Genomic DNA, 23,125 nt, shown 5'->3' with positions numbered 1-23,125 from the left:
AGGGACTTCGCTGCTGGTCCAGTGGTTAACTCTCTCAGCTCCCAAAGCAGGGGCCCAGGTTCGATCCCTGGTCAGGAAACTAGATCCCACATGCTGCAACTAAGACCTGGTGCAGCCAAATAAATGAATAAATATTAAAAAAAAAAAAAGAATCATACAAACAATCATAGGTTTTAGCCTGTAGTGTTCAGGAGCCTTAGGGAGAAGGATTTCAGGCACACTGTGGGAGCAGTCTGTAAATATTTGTTGTTTGTTCCTTCCTTCTGCTAGAGTTGTTTTTTTTTTTTTATTTACTGTTTGTTATTGTTTTTAATATAAATTTATTTATTTTAATTGGAGGCTAATTAGTTTACAATATTGTATTGGTTTTGCCATACATCAATAGTTTTTTGAGCACCAAGGGCACTGACCTAGGCTCCTGAAAAATAGTATTAAAAGTCTACTTTCTGAAGCGAGAATGTCCAGTTCAAGTTTTGACTTCTGCTTCTTTCTAGATAAGTAACTTTGGGTCATGTAACCTACCCTGTGTGTATCCTTTGTACAGCCCAGAGAAAAATAGTGCCTGCCTTGTAAGGTTCATGTTAAATGGATGATACAGAAACAGAGTGATATCTAAAATGCATAGAATAGGGCTAGGCACATAGTAAACATGCAATGAATTTCACTTGGTTTTATTATTTCTGAGAATAACACTTGATCCAAACCACTGTGATAGTACTTATTATTACTATTATTCATTCCATCTGAATTGATTTCTGAAGCCTCTCGGTGACCATGGTTTTTTGTATTTGTATCCCCAGCTTCTGGCACAATACCAGATGTGTTTTAAATGGTCCATTCTTAATTGTTAGATGATTGCAGTATGAAAAATACATGTTTCTACTCTCAAGGAGCTTAAAATCAATTGTGATAACTGTCATATACTTCTCACTATCAGTACTAATGGGAGGGGTTGAAACATGAATAATCCACAAGTCATTTCCATGTTGTTCACATATTTCCCTTATCAGTAATAACTGTTGTCTGTTTTCTAGGGAGGGTAAAAAAACAGTTGTACTTGTGTGTAGAAATGTGGCCAAAACAAGTTCCTTAATCGTATACTTTAGCACGTTACTTCTTAACAACTGAGATGTATCTTTTACACCTTTTAAAATGACAGGTGTCCAGATGCCACCAACAAACATCTGGTTCAGTAGGTTTGAGATGGGGCCCCAGTGACTATGTATTTTAAAAAGCCCCACAGAGACTCTGATGCACATCTGTAGTATTGAGAATCTCAGAGTTAGTTAAACTCTTCAGACTTTAATACTGCTTCTTGTCAAATAGGTATCAAGTTTGACTTTGATATAGAAAGAGAGATTGGGTGGCATCTAGATAACAATTTAAATAGACAGTAGAAAGGAAAATTAAATCAAGCACATGAATTATTTCCTAGATAAGGGAGTCATTTATGATGTTCTATCACCTAATATAGCATTTGAGAATAAAGTGAAGGGGTAAAAGGGCTAGGGAAAAGTAAGCTGGAAGAAACTGTTTTTTGGTAATGAAAGAACATAAAATAAATGCTTTTCAGCAAAATTGGTGGTAGACGCACTGGTTATTTTCAACATTAACTTATATCATGAAAGTAGGAAAGGGCCACTGTGGAAGGTAGAAAGTCCTCAAAGAGATTAGGTGGGTGACTAAGAAGTATCTTAGCCCTGGCATTTGGGCATCTCCACAGTTGGGATTTCTGGGACCTTTCCCACCTGCTGTCACCTTTGCCTTACCTTTGGGCTTAGCTGGCTGAGTCCTCGTACATCAGCCCTTTGCAGTTTCACGTTGCTGCCAGTCACCCAAAGGGTCTGGGACCAGCTGGTAGTCCTGAAGGTATTAGAAGGACATGTCTGGGCACCACAGTCATACTTGGGCTTACCTTGGGTCTCTGGGCAGGACAAATAGCTTGGTTAGCCCCATTTCCCAACGTTGGGGTCTTGGAGCTAGAAAAGAGTCTCTGATCAGCCTTATCTCATGCTGTTGGTTTCAGACCATCCCCCTTATGCCTAAAAGCATTAAGATAGCAACTGCATGGCACCTGCAGGTTAGACCCTTCCCTGAGCAGGCCTTGACTCCACCATGGCTACATCCCTCTGCTTGTGAGGTTTTTCCCCTACCTGCATGGCCCACCTCAATCCCGACTCTACGTGTTGATATTCTGTTCATCCTGTAAGGCCTCCCAGCTAGAAGTGATCGCTTTGTCCTCCAACTCCTGCAGCTCTTAAGCACTGCCCCTTGAGATTATAACTCTGGGAACAAGAACCACGCTAGATACATTATTGTGTGACTGGTGGCAACTTGCCTGCGATAAGCACCTAATAAATAGTATGAGACTGTTTTTTAGAATACTTTAGTGTAGAAGCATAATACATTGTTTTTATAGAGTACAGTAATGTTTATAGAATACTTTTCTGACTCCCTCCTCTCTTCTCTTTGCCATCGTACTCTGCAACTGTATGATAAAACTTTTTCCATACAGTTACATCTATACATTCATCAGACATTTAGCCCATGCCCTCTCCTCACTCTGTGGTCTTGAATTTCCACTCAAATTTACCTACTTCCTGATAATTCCTAATAGAGTTTAGCTGTGATTCCATGCACATTAGGAAATGGCATAAATTCCAGACTAGATATTTCTTTGTTCAAACTGTGAATCAAATGAACACCCTACTCTTATCAGTAGAATGAATCAGGAAGTCCAGGTATTGACATCACATGAAGGACTGTCACTGCCCAGACCCACTGCCTGCCCTCCAGAACCTGTATATAGATAGAGCAGTTGGCCATTTTGCTTGTGGATTTTTCTAGTGGCTCACAGTTCTAGCTCTTTAATGACCTTGCCATCTTTGAATTGCTACCAGTGCTCAAAATTTGTTCTTTGATTTTACCAGTCTTTATGATGTCTTAATATACCTGGGGGCCATCTCTGGACAGCTGTGTGTAGGTGGGAAGATGGAGGCGACTCAGAGGCTTGTAGTCTCCTGTGTTCTTGTCTCCCCACAGGACCTTCATTGATGCAGCAGGAAGGCATATATCTTGATGGCAGTGTCAGTTGTAAACACTCCTATTATTAATAGGCTGGGGCGGAGTAGGGGGAGTAGTAGGCCCACGTGAAATGTGGAAAGAACCTATGCCTTGCGTGTAACGTGCAGGATACACTCTAACAGAGTAATCATTGCACAATATAATTGCAAGAGAATGAACAAGTTAGAAAATCTGTTCCTGGTTGGTTTGCCACTGACTCACTTTGTGGCATGGGCAAACCATTATTACTCTTTGATTTAGTTGTCTTATTTGTTCAAAGAAGAAAAAAATAACATGTGTTTAAAAGCATTCTGAAATTCCTCTGGAAGGAGGTCTATAGGTGCAAAGTACTATTGTTCTTTTTATTATTATTATTATTGTTAGCGTTCGGGTATGATTTAGTTTTATGCTGTGTAGTCCACAGATGTTTCAATGGTTCTCATTGATGAAATACAAAATACTTCCATGTCATTCTGTTCCACTGCACTGATAACAGTTTGGCACATCTTTGTTTTAACCCCAAAATATGTGTCCAGAATAGATCTCATTAATACAATAGAATTACCAAATTAAATATATCTATAATACTTTCTTTTAAAAAAAAAAAAAAAACCTCCTTAAAAACGTGGTTACCAACAACTACTAAGTAAGACCTTTAATTACTGCCAATCTTCTCTTGAAAGTAACAGTGCTTATCTTGAGTACTTTGAACTGTAAGTGGTATTCAGTACACAGTGGGGTTGTAATGCGATTATGAACTGTACCAAGTTGGTGATAAATAAGCATGATAAACCATATATTTGTATGAGAAACAATATTTGAATTATCAACTGAATAAAAAGGCTGCAACTGCTGGTTCCTTGGGGTGGGTATATGATAAAAATAAAATACAGTTAAATACACTTGGAATAAAAAATTGTGTATGCTCCCATATACAGTACAGAAACCTTTTAAATTTAATGGGCTTTTGAGTATTCAGCATTTAAATTACTGGGGGAATTATTAAAAGATTTATTTTGCTTTATAGCAGTAAGCTTTCCAAATTAGGAATTTTTTTTAATATCTCAACTCATTCATCAGTAGAGACCTATGGCTTTTATATAAAGCATTATAGTTTTCCCCAGATTTCCAGTTATTTTCCACTGGAGTAGCAATGTAAAAAGAAAAATATTCTCTTTAATTACAGTAAAAATTGTAATTTTCTGTATCATTTTCCTTCTTTTCTGGGCATTTGGTTCAAGAAGACATAAATTATTTTCTAAATTTGGATCATTTATAATCTTAAAGCATTTAAAGCCCATGTCTGTTTTTAAAGTTATATATAGTTTGGGGTTTTTTGTTTGGTTGGTTTTTGCCCCTCGGCATGCAGGGATCTTAGTTACTCAACCAGGATCAAACTTGCACCCTTTGTATTGTAAGCTCAGAGTCTTGTCCACTGTACTTACTGCCAGTGAAGTTTCCTTAAGTATTATGTTTTAGTAACCTAGAAATAACTTTAATACTGGGGATAGTAATCTGTATAAAATAAATAACACTGTGAATTTCATTTCTGTTTCACCATGAGGTAGTGAGGAGTAAATTTCATGCATTTGTTTGTAAGAGTGTCCTGAGGCTTTGAATCATGGATGGAGAAGGAAGTGTAGCTGCTACGTGAAACCAGAGGTCAGGTAGCACAGCTGTGGGCACATATGACCTCTAAATGTGTTTAAATTTGCCTGAAGAATATTTACCATTTTTAATTAGTTGCTAATATTTTTTAAACTGGAGATTTCACATAAAAAGCCAAATTTCTGGGCTTCTTTCAAAAGTCAGTGTCTGACTACACTAAGTCAACATTCCTGAATGACAATTGACTGGAGCCCAGTAGCAGCTAAAGCAGTTGAGACAGAACTTGAGTTCTCCAGTTTGCTACCACCCCACCTCAGCCCCTTCATTCATTTCTTTTACTCATGTGGCTACCGTAGGTAGGCATTTGTTTGCTCAATATATCTGGAAGTGTGCTTTCTTCTTCTTTTTTTTTACCATAAAAGAAAAGGAAGAGAAGGGGCCATAAAACTTGGGATTTTTAAGCAGTAAAAAAACATCTAACTCATATTAAAAATAGAGAAAGATTAAAGTCACCTTCATAAAGTACAAATCACATAAAAATATACAACTTACTAGCAGCTAACCTTTTTATGGTACTCTGATCCTCACAGTGTCCCAGGGAGTTAGGATAACAATTACATACTCAATCCACCAAGAAGAAAACCAGATATTAGTGTGGCTCATTAATTTGTCCAAACTCACAGGTGCTAAGTGGAGCAGCTGAGATATAACCCAGCTTCAAATGGTAGTCTAGAGTAGCACTGACCAATATAATTTTTTTCAGTGAGAGAAATGTTCTGTATCTATGCTGTCAAATGTGGTAACCTCTAGCCACATAAGGCTGTTGATAACTTGAATGTGGCTAGTATTACTAAGGAATAGAATTTTAATTTTGAGTTATTTAAATTGAAATAGTCACATGTGGTTAGTGACTGCCTCGTTGGGCAGTGCAGAACCCTAAGAGCTCTGTTTTTTCCTTCATCACATGGTCTCTGTATTGAACAGTTTTTTGTTTTGGGTTTTTTTTTTTTTTTTTTTGCTATATATTTTTTTATTTTTTAGATGAATGATAATTGCTTTACAGAATTTTGTTGTTTTCTGTCGTACCTCAACATAAAAGTTTCTATAAGGTTTTCTCTAGTTACTTACCCAGTGGCAAGTATCCTTTCCGCCAGGAGTTCAAGATCCGTTGAATATTTTCTATATCTGCATAGATTTCCCTGCGTCATACACAGTGGTGTTCTTTGTAACAAAGTTAGAAGTCCCAGTGGTAAGGTTCTTATGTGCAGAATCTGCAAAAATTACTCACCCAGATAAAGAACATACTTGGAGGTCTGTTTTAACATCAGAAATAATGTAGATGACCAGGACAGTCTACTTCTCTGGTCTTTTTTATCGTCTAGGCCAGCGGTCCCCAACGTTTTTGGTACCAGAGACTGATTCTGTGGAGGACCGATTTTGTGGAAGACAGATTTTCCACCAACTGGGCGGTGGGTATTTCAGATAATTCAAGTGCATTACATTTATTGTGCACTTTATCTCTATTATTATTACATCAGCTCCACCTTAGCTCATCAGGCATTAGATCCCGGAGATTGGGGACCCCTATTCTAGGATACTAGTGGTTGTTATACAATCATGAAAGAAAATTCATAATCTTTGATGGTTAGCTGGTTTGAATTGGATCACAGTGACTTTTAGAAAGGTGGCCATTAGCTAACCTCTCTGTCAATTAACATAATCATTAATTCTAAAATGATATCAATTTAAGACACATCCTGATTTTAAAGATGTTAAAACATGGGGGAGGGGGTTCATCTTAGAATTGGTAAAATATAGTTTGTCAATTGGCTTCATCTCCATTTGGTCAGCTTATCACCAGGGACAGCATTGAGATGCAAATGTCAACTCTTTGCTCTGTGGTTAATTAAACCCTTCACTTGGGCTGTCCCCTTCTACACTACCTTTCGCTGGTCCTAACTAATTAACAGAGTTTCCAGGCAGTTAGGAGTGGGTTTAAGCTCTTGCTCAGTAACACTTTGATCACTATAGTCACTGTATTTGAAAATCATCCTGTCCCATAAATGCAGGCAAGGATATTATCATAAATAGTACTGGAACAAGCTTAACCAATCACCTTCTAGCACAGGGGCAACTCTGCAGCACTCCTTTTTAGAATACCACATGCTGTAATTCAAATTATCACATTAGCTATCCAAACGCACCATTTGTTTTTAAATACTGGAGTGTTTACCTGAAAATTTCCCCTTTTCATCTTCCTGCCCCACTTCACCAATACATTGTCACTGCAGTGACAGGTTTATTTGTGTGCCTTAATATCCTCAGTTTCTGTTATTTTTAAAATATATTCCTATGTTGCCATGACAGTGTTCTTGAGCATCTTGAAATATTAGTCATTATGGAGTAGGCTCATGTTACTCATTTTTTCATGATACTCTCTTGACTCTTCCCTTTATTCAGACTTTGAAATATTTCAACACTTGAAAACTCCTTCCTTAAATTTTTTCTATCAGTCTTACTCTGGAAATTGAGTATGCCTGCTGAAACCTTAACATCTGTTAAAAGAAATTTGGCAGTTTGAAGCAACAAAAACAGAAGCATTTCTTGCCCATGAAGGAAGGAGTCTGACACCTAATAGTTACCATTTTGGACACTGCTGTGAAAAGTTCCCAAATACAAGCCATTCAGAGTTTACACTTGTACAAAATTCATGCATGAATTAGTGAATATCATTCATTATGTACTAACAAGGAATCCTAAGTGCTTTGGTAAATGTATTTGTTTGAACGATATAAAATTGCTGGCATTTGACCATTTTTGACCTACCAAAAAAATTAACCTGACATGATCCATTCTAATATAGGTTCAGACCAGAGCAGTGTATATAAACTGCTGTCTCCTGTCTCTACTTTTGCTGTTTTCTTTTATTTTTATTTTATTTTAACACAGCAACCTTCTCCTTGCTACTACCCTTTTATATTTCTCAATTATTAATATTTTTTCTAGTGGTCTTTCCTTTCTCAACTAATTCCCCAAACCTAGCCTCAGAATTACTGGCACAGAGAAGGCTTGGTTGCAAGTACCTCCAGGATGCAATCAGTATTTACTTACTGCTTCAAGTGTTTGATGCATTTTAAGATTTTCATTATTTTAAAAGATTGGTGTTATTGAATACATTTACTGCCCAATAAGCTACCATAGTTCATTCCTTCTCAAATGAAGAAAGCAGAAGGAAAAATGGTATTTTTTTGTTCAGTGCTGATAGAGGCCATGCTGTGGGATGTCTTTGTTATGACATGATTTGGCTAAAGCACCCCTGGAGAATAAAATTGACTAATACATATCCTTTGTTATATTCACATTTTATTCAATTGAATGTAAATTAATAAATCCCTATAGTTTTTTAATAGTTTTTTGTCTTTGGATCTTTGTCTCAAAAGAGAAATGGGATGTGTATTATATTTTGTTAGAAGTTTATTAGAGATATCAACCATCACTTGGTCTGAAACACTAGAAATTGTGCCATTTGTATCCCTGTCCATCGGTATTTGTAATTTCCTAGTTTCCAAGGGTATATAATGACTGTTCATATATTCATACTTAACTGTATTTTTGTTACTATTAATTTGCTGTTTTTATTTAAAGGGGATCTGTCAGTAGTAGTTGGTAATGTCAAGTAAATAAAAAAATGAAATCCCTTATTACTTTACTGAACAGTTTGACCCTTTACTTATGGTTGTGCTACTCTTTGCAATAATCTGCAATATAGATGTTCTTTTCCCCATTTTACATATGTGGTGCTGAGGTCAGCCTAAGTTATTTTCTAGGACAGTAATCTAAATCTAGTATAGTTCCATAATTAAAATTGGATCCAACAGACTGCAAAGACTTTAACCCCAGCCCACCCTTCCTCTATGGCATCTTTCCTAGCTTTTAAAAAAGAAATCCTTAAACACCTATGTCATCACAGTGCCTCTCACCATGTATATACCATCCTGTACCTTTTTCTATGAGTTTATTTTTTGTGGGTTGTTTTTTTCCCACAGTTAATTGTGGGTTTTTTAAAAATTTGTTTTTAATTGAAGGATAATTGCTTTACAATGTTGTGCTGGTTCTGCCATACAACAAGATGAATCACCCATAAGTATACATATGTCCCCTCCTTCTTGAACCTGTGCCCCCACCCCATTCCAACCCCTCTAGGTTTTCACAGAGCATCGGGCTGAGCTCCCTGTGTTATACAACAACTTCCCACTGGTCTTCTGTTTACATATGATAATACATATGTCTCAATGATACTCTCTGAATTTGTCCCACCCTCTCCTTCCCCCACTATGTCCAAAAGCCTATTCTCTATGTCTGCATCTCTATTCCTGCACATAAGTTCATTACTATCATTTTACTAGATTCCACATATATGCATTAATATATGATATTTTTTTTCTCTTTTTGACTTACTTCACTCTGTATAACAGGTTCTAGGTTTATCCACCTCAGTTCAACCAAGTCAAATTCGTTTCTTTTTATGGCTGAGTAATATTCCATTGTATATATGTACCACATCTTTATCCATTTATCCATTATCTGTCAATGGCCATTTAGGTTGCTTTCATGTCCTGGCTATTGTAAATAGTGCTGCAATGAATATTGGTGGGGGGTACATGTATCTTTTTGAATTATGGTTCTCTCAGGGTATGTGCCCAGTAGTGAGATTGGTGGGTCGTATGGTTCTCCATAGTGACTGTATATGAGTTTGTTTTTCATTTACCAAATATTTACTGATGGCCTGCCATGCACCAGGCATAGCCAAAGGTGTCTTCCTCGTGGCACATTCTGTAGGAGAGACAAACGCAGTAATTTCAGACAATAACAACTCCTCTTAGAATAGTAAAATGGGGGGAGTGGTTGGTGCAAGGGGTAGGATATTCTTTGTAAGGAGGTGACCTGAATGATAAGAAACCAGCCATAGGAAAGTCTGCAGGCAGGTTATTCTAGGCCAAGGGCAAGAGGAAAGAGCCTGGGGCTGGAGCATCTTGCAACTACTGGGGAACAGGTGTTCCTGGAGGCCCACCAGTGAGGGGGAAATAATAGGAGATGAAGCTGAAGAGAGAGGCAGGGGCTAGATCTGGGTCAGGAGTGTGAATATTATCCTCAGTACAGCAGGGAGCTCTTCAACACTTTGAATAGGGGAGTGGCATGATCCGCTTTAAGACTTGTACAATGCTGGCTACTGTTTGGTGAGTGATGCTAGACTGTGTTTCCACCATGGGAGCCTTTAGGAAGGCCCCCTCTACCTAAAGTGTCCAGTTCTGGAAACAGCCCATGATTTTCTTCCAGAAACGTCTCATGCAGGCCTGGAGGAAAATGCTAAAGCCTTGAAAATTGTGTATTAATTAGGGTGAGTGTGAAGAGCGTCGCATCTTTAAGGGGTGACTGGGCTCACCAGCCTCATTTTTACCATGGTGCTTGTTGCAGGCTCTGCTAAACAGCTGCTGAGGACCTAAAGACCTAGTGTGACAGTAATTAAATTTGTAAGTTGTATTGCCTCACACTTACAATAGGGATGGAGATCAAGAGTTGTGTTCGTATACGAATTTTTGCTAGATAGTAATAATCAGTGCTGGAGAACTTACTGCTTTGATTCCAAGTGCCCTGCTGTTCATAAGTGTCAGAAATAAGACCTTTTGATTTTTGTTTTCTTTTGATACTGTTGAAATATGTTATTGACTTAGGAAAAATTAAATACACCTTTCACTTAAATATTATATCTTTTGAACTTTTGAATGTGAGGGTTGAAATTTCTGATGAGCAAAGAATTGTGTGTGGGATTGTTTTTAATTACTATTTAAAAAAAATACATTAATGACTTCTGGTGATAGTAGAAAATGCTAACTCCTTTGAAAACCTGGCTGTGTTACTAGATCCACATTTGCTTTTCTGTGTTTTTGTGAACAACTGATCAAATTAGATTCGTCACTCTTGGCTTGTGGTGATTTGAAATTAAAATGGAATATATTAAAGCAGCCAACCACACTGATTACATTGCAAGCCTCATTTAATTTCATACATTCACACATTACAGTGAAAGGCGGCTTTTTTTAATGCATGATTGTGACTGTACCTTGAGCAACTCCAAAGGTCATCTGTAATGGGTGCATAATTTGTTAGTATCTGATTTATGGTAGGTGTTCCTCAGCTTGATTCATACGAGTAGTAAATATGACAAACGTCACAGTCAAATCTGTAAGAAGTTCAACCTGTCATATTCAGCAGTATTGTCTTATCCTTCATTGGTCAGAAGACCACAGTAAATCATGGAATAGCTGTCATCCTCAACTAGAGCAAGTGCCTGAACTGCGCCCCTATCTCACAGGGGTTAAATGAGCTATTCTTAAGAGGGCGGGCTGGCCCAGGCGAAGGTGATCACAGTATTACCAGCTCAGCTCATGGCACTTGCTCACTTAGCTACTTCAGTCTTAGTCCCTTCAAAAGACTGTAAAAGCACTTTTTCAGTTTCATAAGAGCAAGAACATTTGTGAGTTTGCTCTTTTTTTCTCTTTTCTTTTCTATCAGTTTTATTAACTTCATCTAGTCTGAGCATTCCTGTGTGACAATCACTAAGGGGAGACCCCCCCCCAAGAGATCCAGAGCATGACTAGTACCCAGCCTCTGTCCTCAGGAAAAGCACGAGCAGTTTGTCCCACTGCAGTTGCTAGAACAAGAAATGGCATTAACCCTGTCAGCGTCTCAGCAGCACAATGGGCACCAGGCAGCCCTGATGTCCCTAACATGGTCGCATGTGGGGTTAGCATGCATGGGGAGAAAAACCTAGGGTGTGCTTTATGGGAACTCAGCTGCTTTGTTTGAGAACTTAGCTGTGAAGTTGCCTTTTATTTTGTTTACAATAGTAGATACTTGTTTTGATCTTATGTTCCTTACAGTTTAGTGTTTGCTCAGGATGCGTAGATTTGTTTTTCTTGGCGTTGATCAACCAGTTTGTTATTTTTCAACTTTCAATAACAAAAGGCACCCAAACCATTTTTAAAGCTTTATTATTGAAAGTCCTCAATGGGGGACGGGTGATTAAACAAATATTTTTTAAAACCCCCATTGGAAGAATTACTTTTAAAAACTTTCCTTTTCACCTCTCATATTTGAGGGGTGTGGGATAGTTAAATTCTATTTGCTTAGCTAATTTTAATCATGCAAAGCAGTCTTACCAACTATAGTCACCATGTTTTACATCAGATCCTCAGACTTTATTCACCTTATATTTGAAAGTTTGTACCCTTTGACTAATCTCTCCCTATTTCCCCTAACCACTGACAGCAACCTTTCTACTGTCTGTTTCTATGAGTTTTGACTTTTTTTTTTTTTTTAAAGATTCCACTTATAAGTGATACTGAGCAATATTTGTTTTTCTCTGTTTGGCTTATTTCATTTAGCATAATGCCCACAAGTTCTCTCCATGTTGTTGCAAATGGCAAGATTTCCTTCTTTTTCATGGCTAAATAATACACACACATTTTCTTTATCCATTCATCTGTTGATGGACACTCAGATTGTTTGCATATCTTGGCTATTGTGAATAATAAAAGTTTTTATAAATATAACTCAAGATTTCCTAGGAAAGTAATTCCATTGTTAGAAACAAAATAGATATTTTAGACTAGTGTAGGGAAAGGGGAAAATTGAAGAGTGATTTTAAAAGAACAGTGTTCCTAATCTGCATTCTATGTAATTCCAGTCCAGTATATTCCTGGGTTCCCTGACCATAGAATTTTCAAAACTGCCCTGATTCTGCCTCTGAATCTATTCTGCAGCTTGCCAGCCCATTTTCACCTGCTGTGCCTTCATTCAGGCAAGCCTCTAAGCAGGATTCCTAGACAATTTTTTTTTTTTTTAAGAAAATTTTGGCGAGGATTTTTTTCAATTGAAATATAGTTTGTAAGAGTACGTTAGTTTCAAGTGTACTACATAGTGATTTGACGTTTTCATACATAATGAAATAATCACCATAAATCCTCTATCCCTATACAAAGTTATTACAATATTATTGATATTTTTTATGCTGTACAGTATATCCCTGTGGCTTATTTATTTTATAACTGGAGGTTTTACTGGAGGTTTGTTAATCTCTTTCACCACCACTACCACCCCACTCCACCCCCCTACCCCCGCTGAGACAAATCTTTATTGGTCTTTCTGCTTGTAGACCTGTTGCATATGACTTCATTATACTTCAATATATTTCATTCATAATCTTATATTGATTATACAGTAAAATAATATTTAATGTATTAGCTTAAATGAAACATTCATAGAACTTACCTCCTCTGTTTTATTTTAGTGTTTTTTAATCATGGCTACTAGCACATTTTAAATGGTATATGTGGCTTACATTACATTTCTATTGGACTGCAACTGCATCTAAACCTTTGATTCATCCTCTGTGTTGCTGCTTTCCTGAGCTTCTCTGGTGGTTCAGATGGTAAAGAATCAGCCTGAAATGCAGGGGACCCAGGTTTGATCCCTGGGGTGGGAAGATCCCCTGGAGAAGGAAATGGCTACCCACTCCAGTATTCTTGCCTGGAGAATCCCATGGACAGAGGAGCCTGGTGGGCTACAGACCATGGGGTCACAAAGATTCAGACATAACTGAGCAACTAACACACTGAATTGCTGCCAGAATATCTTGCTGAAAAACAAACTCCCTAAACTAAAAATCCTTTGAAGTCTTTTGGGATAAAAAGTAACTTACCAGGCCTTAGCTTAGCACACTAGTCCTTGAAAGGCCTTCACTTTCAAAAACTTTTGAAATACTGTACTGTCCAAACAAAGTGTCCAGCTAGATTCATGTGGTAACTTGGCAGCTTTCAACTCCTAGTCTAATGACCGCCATCTCTGTACCACATCTATCTTCAAATATTCAATAGTTATTAGACAGTTGCTACACCGTACATAGATTTAAGTAGAGTAGGATATAGTAGAAAGCGCCTTTATCAATTCTTCATTAGTACTAAATTTAAAAGTTCAATGTAAACTCTTGCAGGACAGCTATTACTGCTGTTGATAATCCTCTGCTGGGCGATGTGCCTTATATTGGTAGACCAAGTGTGTGAGTGGGTGCTTTCAGGGGACGCAGGTGGTACAAGGACCCAGCCTTTACTTGCAGATGTTGGTGGGTGAAACTCCTGAGAAAAGAAACCCCAATGTGTTGACCATGCCAGAAAGATTAGATGAAAAGCTACAAAAAAAAATCTGAAAGATCACTGCTTATGAGATCATCTTTCTTTGAGAGAAAAAATAAATAGAAGGATGTTGGATAAAATGGCAGAACAAAAAAATGGGTCCTAAGATGATCATTTAAAAGTGGAACACCTGTTCCATGAGTACTCTGACGATTTGGAATATTTCTTATTTGTCCCTCAGTATAAGTCTAGGATGGCTGACAAACTAAGAGAACCATGTCTGAGGTGTTTGCCAAGAGAGAGGTTTGTTAGGCTGTGCTGTAACTGGCACAATTTGATATGTATGTAATGCCATGACAGCCACAACCTGGAAAGAACTAAAGTTATTTTCTAGTACTGACATACCGCTTTTACTTTGGCTTTGATAGTTAGAGATTTGATTTCTTTCTATTACTGTGTTGCTTTCCTTCCTCAGGGGACCATAGTATTTTGCATGTGCAGAGAAAGGTATTTTCAACTTCCTAATGGTGTGATAGCACTGCGCTTTTAGAGGAGATGTACTTGCTAAACGCTTGCTGTTAGTTACTGCTTCTGTAACCTTGTGATTGGGCATCCATAAAGATGCGTTTTTTGCACAACTTCTTTCCTCATGCAGCAAAACTATAACCTCAGAAACACTGGTCTGTGGTTCTCTCAGTTCTGTTTCTGCTCTCCTCCTTGATCTTCTTTGGCTGGTGCCCCTTATGTGTCCAGAACTCTCCTGCCACTGCCTTCCTCCCAACCTCTAAAATATGATGAAACCTCTCTCTTTGCACTTCTCACAAAAATAAAAAGCCTTCATTTGTGATGTGATTTATTGCTCTTTGCATTTTCAAACTTGACTTGCTTTATTTTATCTTAAAGGAATGTCAGCATAACCAGGCCATGGGTTACTTTTGGAGAAAGGATAGTTTCCTATTGTTCCTAAAATCACACATACACAAAACTGCCCTTAAGGCCAACTCTGAAAGCAAACCTGACTTATTTCCTCTTAGGGTGTCGGGGAAGAGTGAGAAGGGGCCTCCTTTATGCTTGCTCTCCTCCCCAAATAAGCAAAATTCACCAGTTCTTATGGGGGCTCCTGCCAGCCATCCATCCCTAGAACCAGAGACAAGTTTTACCTGAGCATGGCTGACTCTCCAGCAGTGGTTCTCCACTTCAAATGCCCAATAAATCCTAACGTGGGAGCTTAAAAAAAAAATGCCAGGCCATACCCCAGACTATTTAAATCAAACTGTGGGTGGCACCTAGTCATCAGTATATGTCAATGCCAGCATGCAGCAGTGGTTAAAAACCACTGCCCTAAAAGTCTTTCCCACTTTCATGCTCTCAAAGGTTGTTCCTAGACTTAGTCCTTGAGACTATGAGGACGCCATAGGGATTCCATAGGGAAAGAGTATCATATTGTTTTTCTGGACAAACCACAATGCCACCACCCACTGACAGCTGTCATTTATTGATCAGTTATGTGTCAGACACTCTGCTATGTCTGTATGTATGTTATCTTTACGTTTTTACTACATCTTTATATCTATTATATTTACTTTTTGCACTTTACTATATTCTACTGTGTTTAATTTTAACTACAAAATGTGTCTTATTACCATTTCACAGAGAGGAAAGGGAAATGTTATAGAGGATAGATGATATGATCAAAATCACACAACTAGTAAATGAGGGGAAACAGCTGATAATAATGTTGATCACATGTTAGATCAAGAACAAAGAAGAGAAAAACTAGGGGAAAAAAGTTTGTGTACTAATTACTATCACTATTACTATTACACCAACAGTTTACTGTTTATACCTAATTACACTATAATACAATAATGATTATGATTGTAAATACCATTAAACATATCATATTAGGCAAATTTTGATTACAGAACAGCTCGAGTTCTTGTTATAAATAGGTGTGAAATGAATAGCTATTAATCATAGCTAATATTGTATTGATTATCTACTATCCACTAGGCATCACAGTAAGTACTTTATGTGCATTTCATTTAACCTTAAAAAAAAACAAAACTCAGATCTGTATTATGATTCTCCCAGTTTTGTTCAGATATAATTGACAAATAACGTTGTATCGGTTTGAGGTATATCACATAATGGTTTGGACTTCCTTGTGACTCAGCTTGTAAAGAATCTGCCTCCAATGCAGGAGACCTGGGTTCAGTCCCTGGGTTGGGAAGATCCCCTGGAGAAGGGAAAGGCTACCTACTCCAGTATTCTGGCCTGGAGAATTCCATGGACTGTATAGTCCATGGGATCGCAAAGAGTTGGACACAACTGAGCGACTTTCACTTTAACATAATGATTTAATATATGTATACGTTGTGAAATGATTACAATTAGTTTAGTTAATGGCCATCACCTCACATGGTTACAGTTTTTTTTCTTGTAATAGGAACTCTTAAGATCCATACTTCTGGCAGCTTTCAAATACACCATAGAGTACTATACTGGAGGAGAGAAAGCTGAGGTTAGGAGAAATTGAGTAGCTGACCTGGTAAATGGCACATCCAGCTCTTCCACCCACATCTGTGGGACTCAGAGGTTATCCTCTCCAGGCCTTCACTCTTTCATCTTCTTGTTTACTATACTATAAATAAATACAGTGGTTCATGTATACACAGCCTTTATACTTATCACTAATGTGAAGTGGTTCTCTGTTGGGAACTTGTAACGTGGCTTGTGCTGCTGCTGCTGCTAAGTCACTTCAGTCGTGTCCAACTCTGTGCGACCCCATAGACGGCAGCCCACCAAGGCTCCCCCGTCCCTGGGATTCTCCAGGCAAGAACACTGAAGTGGGTTGCCATTTCCTTCTCCAAAGCATGAAAGTGAAAAGTGAAAGTGAAGTCACTCAGTCGTGTCCGACTCTTAGTGGCCCCATGGACTGCAGCCTACCAGGCTCCTCCATCCATGAGATTTTCCAGGCAAGAGTACTGGAGTGGTAAGTCTATAAGAGTTTCCATGTCTGCTGTTAATAGTTTTAATTTTCAATATATGTGATGGTAACTTCATAAAATCTACTGCTAGGTAAGAACAATCCCTATTTATTCTCTTCGCCATTCAGTCATTTAAAACCAACCTGTCCTCTTAGTTTAAAAAGTAATGACTTCCAGAGTCATCTTAATTCTTGAATTGTGTGTATCATTAAGGAATTGTAGAATCTGTCCATGTTTTAAAATAATCATTTTGTATTAAAAGAGGAGAGTGAAAAATCTAAAACTCAACATTAAAAAACTAACATCATGGCATCCAGCAAATAGAAGGGGAAGGAGTGGAAGTGGTGACAAATTTTATTTTCTTGGGCTCCAAAATCACTGCAGATGGTGACTGCAGCCTTCAAATTAAAGGACGTTTGCTCCTTGGAGTAAAAGCTATGGCAAACCTAGACAGTGTATTAAAAAGCAGAGACATCAAAGGTCCATATAGTCAAAGCTATGGTATTTCCAGTAGTCATGTATGAATGTGAGAGCTGGACAACAAAAAAGGCTGAGTGCTGAAGAATTGATGCCTTCGAACTGTGGTGTTGAAGAAGACTCTTGAGGGTCCCTTGGACAGCAAGGAGATCAAACCACTCAATGCTAAAGGAAATCAACTCTGAATATTCATTGGAGGGACTGATGCTGAAGCTGAAGCTCCAATACTTTGGCCACCTGATGTGAAGAGCCGACTCACTGTAAAAGACCCTGATGCTGGGAAAGACTGAAGGCAAAAGGAGAAGGGGACAGCAGAGGACAAGATGGTTAGATAGCGTCACCGGCTCACTGTACTTGAATTTGAGCAAACTCCGGGAGATGGTGGAGGACAGAGGAACCTGGCATGCTCCAGTCCATGGGGTCACAAAGAGCTGTATATGACTTAGCGACTGAACAACAACATTAAAAGTGGACCCAAACCATGCACATAGAAAGACTTATTTAATCAGAAATATTTGAATGAAATGTTTCAGGTGGGAAGCATTCAGTTCAAAAAACAAATTCTCAACCTAGAGAACCCTAACAAAATATCAGCGCATTAAAATATGCTAAGAAACTAAATGGCATGTCCTCTTCCAATTCATGTTGATGGAAAAAGAAGCACCTTGCCTCAACCCTGTTTCATACTGGTCACACAGGGCGGGAGGTGGTATTCTGAAAAGATTCCTTGCCTCATCTTTGTTAAACTCCTCTTCTAGGGATTACAGCTGGTAGAGAACTATACAGGCTTTGGACTCACAAAACATGGGTTCCCATTGTTATGTCTCTATTAACTCCCCAACAGATTGCCATGTTGTGAGTTTTCTAAGACTCCTAAAAGAGATGTTGCCGAATGAGGAATAACTTAGTAATGCTTCAGTAATGGCTGTCCTTTATAGAGTTGTATGTAGACTAAGATTCTGTCATACATAGCTGAAATCCAGTAATAGTGACAAGTTTATAATAATACAGAACTCTTATTCGTAATCATATAAGTAATCTATAGAACCTTTTAAAAATTCCTTAAAAAGAAAGCTAGTGTCTTATGTCAGCAAAATCCCATCTGGAACCATTTAGCAAATGTTTCACCTAGTTTTTCCTCCAACCTAATAACTCCCTGCCAGCCACTTTTTGATGGTACAGAACTCATTTTCACATCACTGAAATTCTCATAACCTAAAACATTTGATGTTTGAAGGAGGTTGTGCTGCTGTTCCTCTTGGAGTGTGCCCTAATTGCTAATTGAATCAAGTTCCTTCTGCATATGATCTAATGGAGAGGTTGTAAAGTCAAGCCCCTTCAAAAGGATCAAATGTCAGGGTGCCTGCTCAAGGGATGTATGTGTTGACTGGTGGGAGCTAGGGAGTACATGCCCCACCTAGAGGTATTTTAATATTTTTTTAATTTTTAAAAAATACTTTAAAATATTGAACATGATCAGCTAGACAAAAAGAACAAACCTGAGTAGATTCTACTGAAGATCCAGCAGTTCACAGAGCCTCAGCTACTCAATCTTGTGATAATCAATCCTACCCCCAAGTTTGGAATAGTTATATGCCACTTCATACTTGTTAGTAAGTTCAGTATAAGTAAAGATTTGAATATACCAGGAAGGTCACAAAATCAGTAATTTTTATTAGGGGTCACATTTAAAAGTATTTTAATACAAACAACTGAAGAACTATTTTCTACCCAAATTCTGATGTTCTTACATATATCCTAAAGTTCTTGGATTATATAAAATGCCTTCCTGGCGTTTGTATGTCATATTAGCTTACTGCCGTGCACATAATAGGCACAAAAGAAATGTTGAAATTAGGTAATGGTCACACCAAATAAATCTTTCAGACTTTTCACAACATGTTATTATGAAATCTGTAACTCTGATTTATGGACAGTATTAATACTGTGCATTTTGAAAGACACTTTTTCTCTGTCATTTTCACCCTGAGTAATTCTGTAATTTCTCAGAGTTTCTAAGGGCAAAAGGCTATGATTAAAGGGTCGTAATACCCTCAGCAGTTAATGCATCAATAAAAGAGCATAATATTTGTGGCTTCCCTAGACCAGGTGCCTGTTCTGTGCCACACACAGTATGGACCCTCCTGATGCTGCTTCTATGAGTCATTCTTGTTATTTCACTTGTTGCAAATACTCAGTCTTAGGGTGATTCCCATGTGGATAGTAACAGACCTTTCTGCTTCTAAATTAAATTCTGTGCTGTTGTGCTGGAAACATCTGTTACCACCACCATCTCCAAAACCACCGCTAAGGCCATCAGTGCATCAATTGGAATAATTGAATGAACCTAGGTAACCTGGTAATGTGTCCACCGTATTAGGTTGCTCTAGGAAAAGAAGAGTTCAATTCCTTCAAATTCTCAGTAGAGAGTATGTGCCCCCACCAACCAATCTGCTTGGATATCAGACACTTCGATATCAGTGTACACTGTGTACAGAAGCTGTTTGTACTAGAATTGTATACACAAAGTACATAAACTAAAAGCCTGCCCATTATTGGAAAACACTAACATATGCTGATGTCAAGGCAAGCTTGGTAAATGGAAGATCAATATGTTTTCTTTCCAAAGTTAAACTTCTGATTTCCCCTCAGTCTCTCCACTCCAGCTGTAATCATGCTTCCCAGCTCAAATGTGGCTTCTTTCATGGAAACTTCCTCTGGCCCTCTGGGTAGAGTTAGGTGCTCACCTCCTCATATAGCACTTTGGAGACTTTGTCATATCTGCTTTTTCCCAGGCACCTGTCTTCCTCTTAAATGTGAGTTCCTCAGAGCCAGGGCTGGATACTATTGTTTCCGTCGTTGTATCCCTGAGCACAGTGCCCAGTCATGTCTGATGGTGGATATTCCCTGTGTGCCTGACAGCAAATGAATGAATGAACGAAACGATATGGCTGCATGACCTTAACACCCTCACTCCCTCCCATCATCTGCTTCTCAGAAAGTCAGGAAGCCAGGTTGAAAGAGTTCAAATGTGTCATGGACATTAGGGTCTGTACTTTGACAGTTTGTGGAGGAAAGAAAAGGTGAGCACCCAACCAAATCCTTCATTAAAAATAGCACAAAGACTGGTTCCAAGGGAAAGTTTTCTCTTTTCTCTGTATGCTTTTGCAATTTTTCCCCATCATTTCCAAAATTGAATCTGGAACCCTTTCCTTAAGTGTTTCTGGTTCTTAGCAGAAACAAAGATACCAAAGAAGAGTCCTCTTTGTTCTTTCCTCAATGCTCTCCCCTCCAGTTGACAATTCAAATGAAGCAAGTTTCTGAAACTATCTAATATAGTTTATCTATTTCCCTGGTGACTCAGACGGTAAAGAATCTGCCTATGATACAGGAGAACTGGGTTCGATCCCTGGGTTGGGAAGATCCCCTAGAGAAGGGAATGGCAACCCACTCCAGTATTCTTTCCTGGAGAATTCTATGGACAGAGGAGCCTGATGGGCTACAGTCCGTGTGGTTGCAAAGAGTTAGACACAACTGAGCAACTAACACTTTCACGTACATAAAAGATAATGCTGTTAAAGTGCAGCACTCAGTATGCCAGCAAATTTGGAACACTCAGCATTTGGACACAGGACTGGAAAAGGTTAGTTTTCATTCCAGTCCCAAAGAAGGGCAATGCCAAAGAATGTTTGAACTTATCGCACAGTTGCACTCATTTCACATGCTAGCAAGGTGATACTCAAAATCATTCAAGCTAGGCTTCCATAGTACATGAACCGAGAACTTCCAGAAGTTCAAGTTGGATTTAGAAAAGACAGAGGAACCAGACATCAAATTGCTAACATCCCTTGAATCGTAGAAAAAACAAGAGAATTCCAGGAAAAAAAAATCTGCTTCATTGACTATGCTAAAGTCTTTGACTGTGTGAATCGTAACAAACTGGAAAATTCTTAAAGAGATGAGAATATCAGACTACCTTATCTGCTTCCTGAGAAACCTGTATGCAGGTCAGAAACCTGTATGCAGGTCAAGAAGTAACAGAAGCAGACATGGAACAACAGACTGGTTCCAAATTGGGAAAGGAGTACGTCAAGGCTGTATAATGTCACCTTGATTATTTAACATATATGCCGAGTACATCATGCGAAATGCCAGGCTGGATGACTCACAAGGTGGATTCAAGATTGTGGGGAGAAATATCAACAACCTCAGATGCGCAGATGATATCACCCTAATGGCAGAAAACGAAGAGGAACTAAAGAGCCTTTTGATGAAGGCGAGGAGGAGAGTAAAATAAAGCTCAATATTCAGAAAACTATGATCATGGCATCCGATCCCATCCCTTCATGGCAAATAGATGGGGAAATGATGAAGACAGTGACAGACTTTTATTTTTCTTTTGCTCCAAAATCACTGTGGATGGTGACTGCAGCCTTGAAATTAAGGGACGCTTGCTCCTTGAAACAAAAGCTATGACAAACCTAGACAGCATATTAAAAAGCAGGAACATTACTTTGCCAACAAAGTCTTTATATCAAAGCTATGGTTTTTCCAATAGTCATGTATGGATGGTGAGAGCTGGACAACAAAAAAGGCTGAGTGCTGAAGAATTGATGCCTTCGAACTGTGGTGTTGAAGAAGACTCTTGAGGGTCCCTTGGACAGCAGGGAGATCAAACCAGTCAATCCTAAAGGAAATCAATCCTGAATATTCATTGGAAGGACTGATGCTGAAGCTGAAGCTCCAATACTTTGGCCACCTGATACGAAGAGCCAACTCATTGGAAAAGATGCTGGGAAAGATTGAGGGCAGAAGTAGAAGAGGGCGACAGGGGATGATGGTTGGATGACATCATCGACTCAATGTACATGAATTTGATCAAACTCTGGGAGATAGTGAAGGACAGGGAAGCCTGGCGTGCTGTAGTCCATGGGTCACTAAGAGCTCGACACAATTCAGTGACTGAACAACAACAAATATAGCTTAAAGACCACAAAAGCCCCATATTTAGTAATGTCTAAGTGAAGTATATCTTAATAATTTAAATAGCATTTTAAAATTTGTAATTGTAAAATACTTTCTCCACATAGTTCTCATTTGAAAAACTAGAAACTCTGCTTTAACCACAGGATTGCATTCTTCTTCGAGTTTGGAAAACATTTTGGTTCAACTTACTGGACTGTAAGCCTTGAGTCCTAACCTTGCCTGGTAATGAAACATCATTTTTTCCTGTACCTCTTGATGAAAAGTCTTTTCGTGTTCCTCAGCAGACAGCTGCTCTACATGTACTAGAGGTATAGTCTCATTTTCTAGAGAGGGAAATAGGAAAAACACCACTGCTGCCGCCCCGCCCCTGTCATCCAAAAGGAAGTTCATCAGAGAACTCCACATGAGTCCACCTGCCTCTCCGATCTGTTGATGTTTTTACCCTTTGAGTTTATCAAGTTTTTTTTTTTTTTAAGATTATGAAAAACACTTAATGTTATCAAAGTTACTTGAATGGCTTTGAAGTCACAGTTACAAAACGTGTTTTAAAGGCACAGCACTAATCTGAGTGAGTGAAAGAGCAGCTAGATCACATGGCAGTTTGGCAACCATCATTTCTTCACTCCTGCCCTGTTTTTCTTAAGCAAACACTTAAGGCACTCCTCAGCAGTAGTATATGAAGGATGGTCTCCAAAAAGAGATTGGCAGCTTTAATTTGCTTGATATGTGCAATCATAGTCCGTGTTAAATTCAAAATGCTTGTCCAATCAAGGATTCAATATAGAAAAGAGGCAGTAACAAGTATGCTGC

At 38.5% G+C, this 23,125-nt stretch overlaps 1 protein-coding gene across 11 annotated transcripts in view; it reads left to right on the top strand.

The window, feature by feature from the left end:
- The window catches only part of POLA1 (DNA polymerase alpha 1, catalytic subunit), a 391,031-nt gene that overhangs the window by 249,909 nt on the left and 117,997 nt on the right, over positions 1-23,125 (top strand). For 2 of the 11 annotated variants that reach the window (XM_055564223.1, XM_055564224.1), the window contains one exon: positions 6,054-6,140. The exons of 8 other annotated variants lie outside the window; for them this stretch is intronic. In XM_055564223.1, coding sequence (XP_055420198.1) covers positions 6,054-6,140 — 87 coding nt within the window. Of the gene's footprint in view, positions 1-6,053; positions 6,141-7,131; positions 7,269-23,125 lie in introns of those variants that run through there. One more of the 11 variants, XM_055564225.1, reaches the window with a different exon arrangement.

This window comes from Bubalus kerabau, chromosome X, assembly GCF_029407905.1.
Source record: "Bubalus kerabau isolate K-KA32 ecotype Philippines breed swamp buffalo chromosome X, PCC_UOA_SB_1v2, whole genome shotgun sequence".
Taxonomy (NCBI): Eukaryota; Metazoa; Chordata; class Mammalia; order Artiodactyla; family Bovidae; genus Bubalus; species Bubalus kerabau.
The sequence above is the reverse complement of the archived record's forward strand: the minus strand, read 5'-3'. Positions and strand labels throughout refer to the sequence as shown.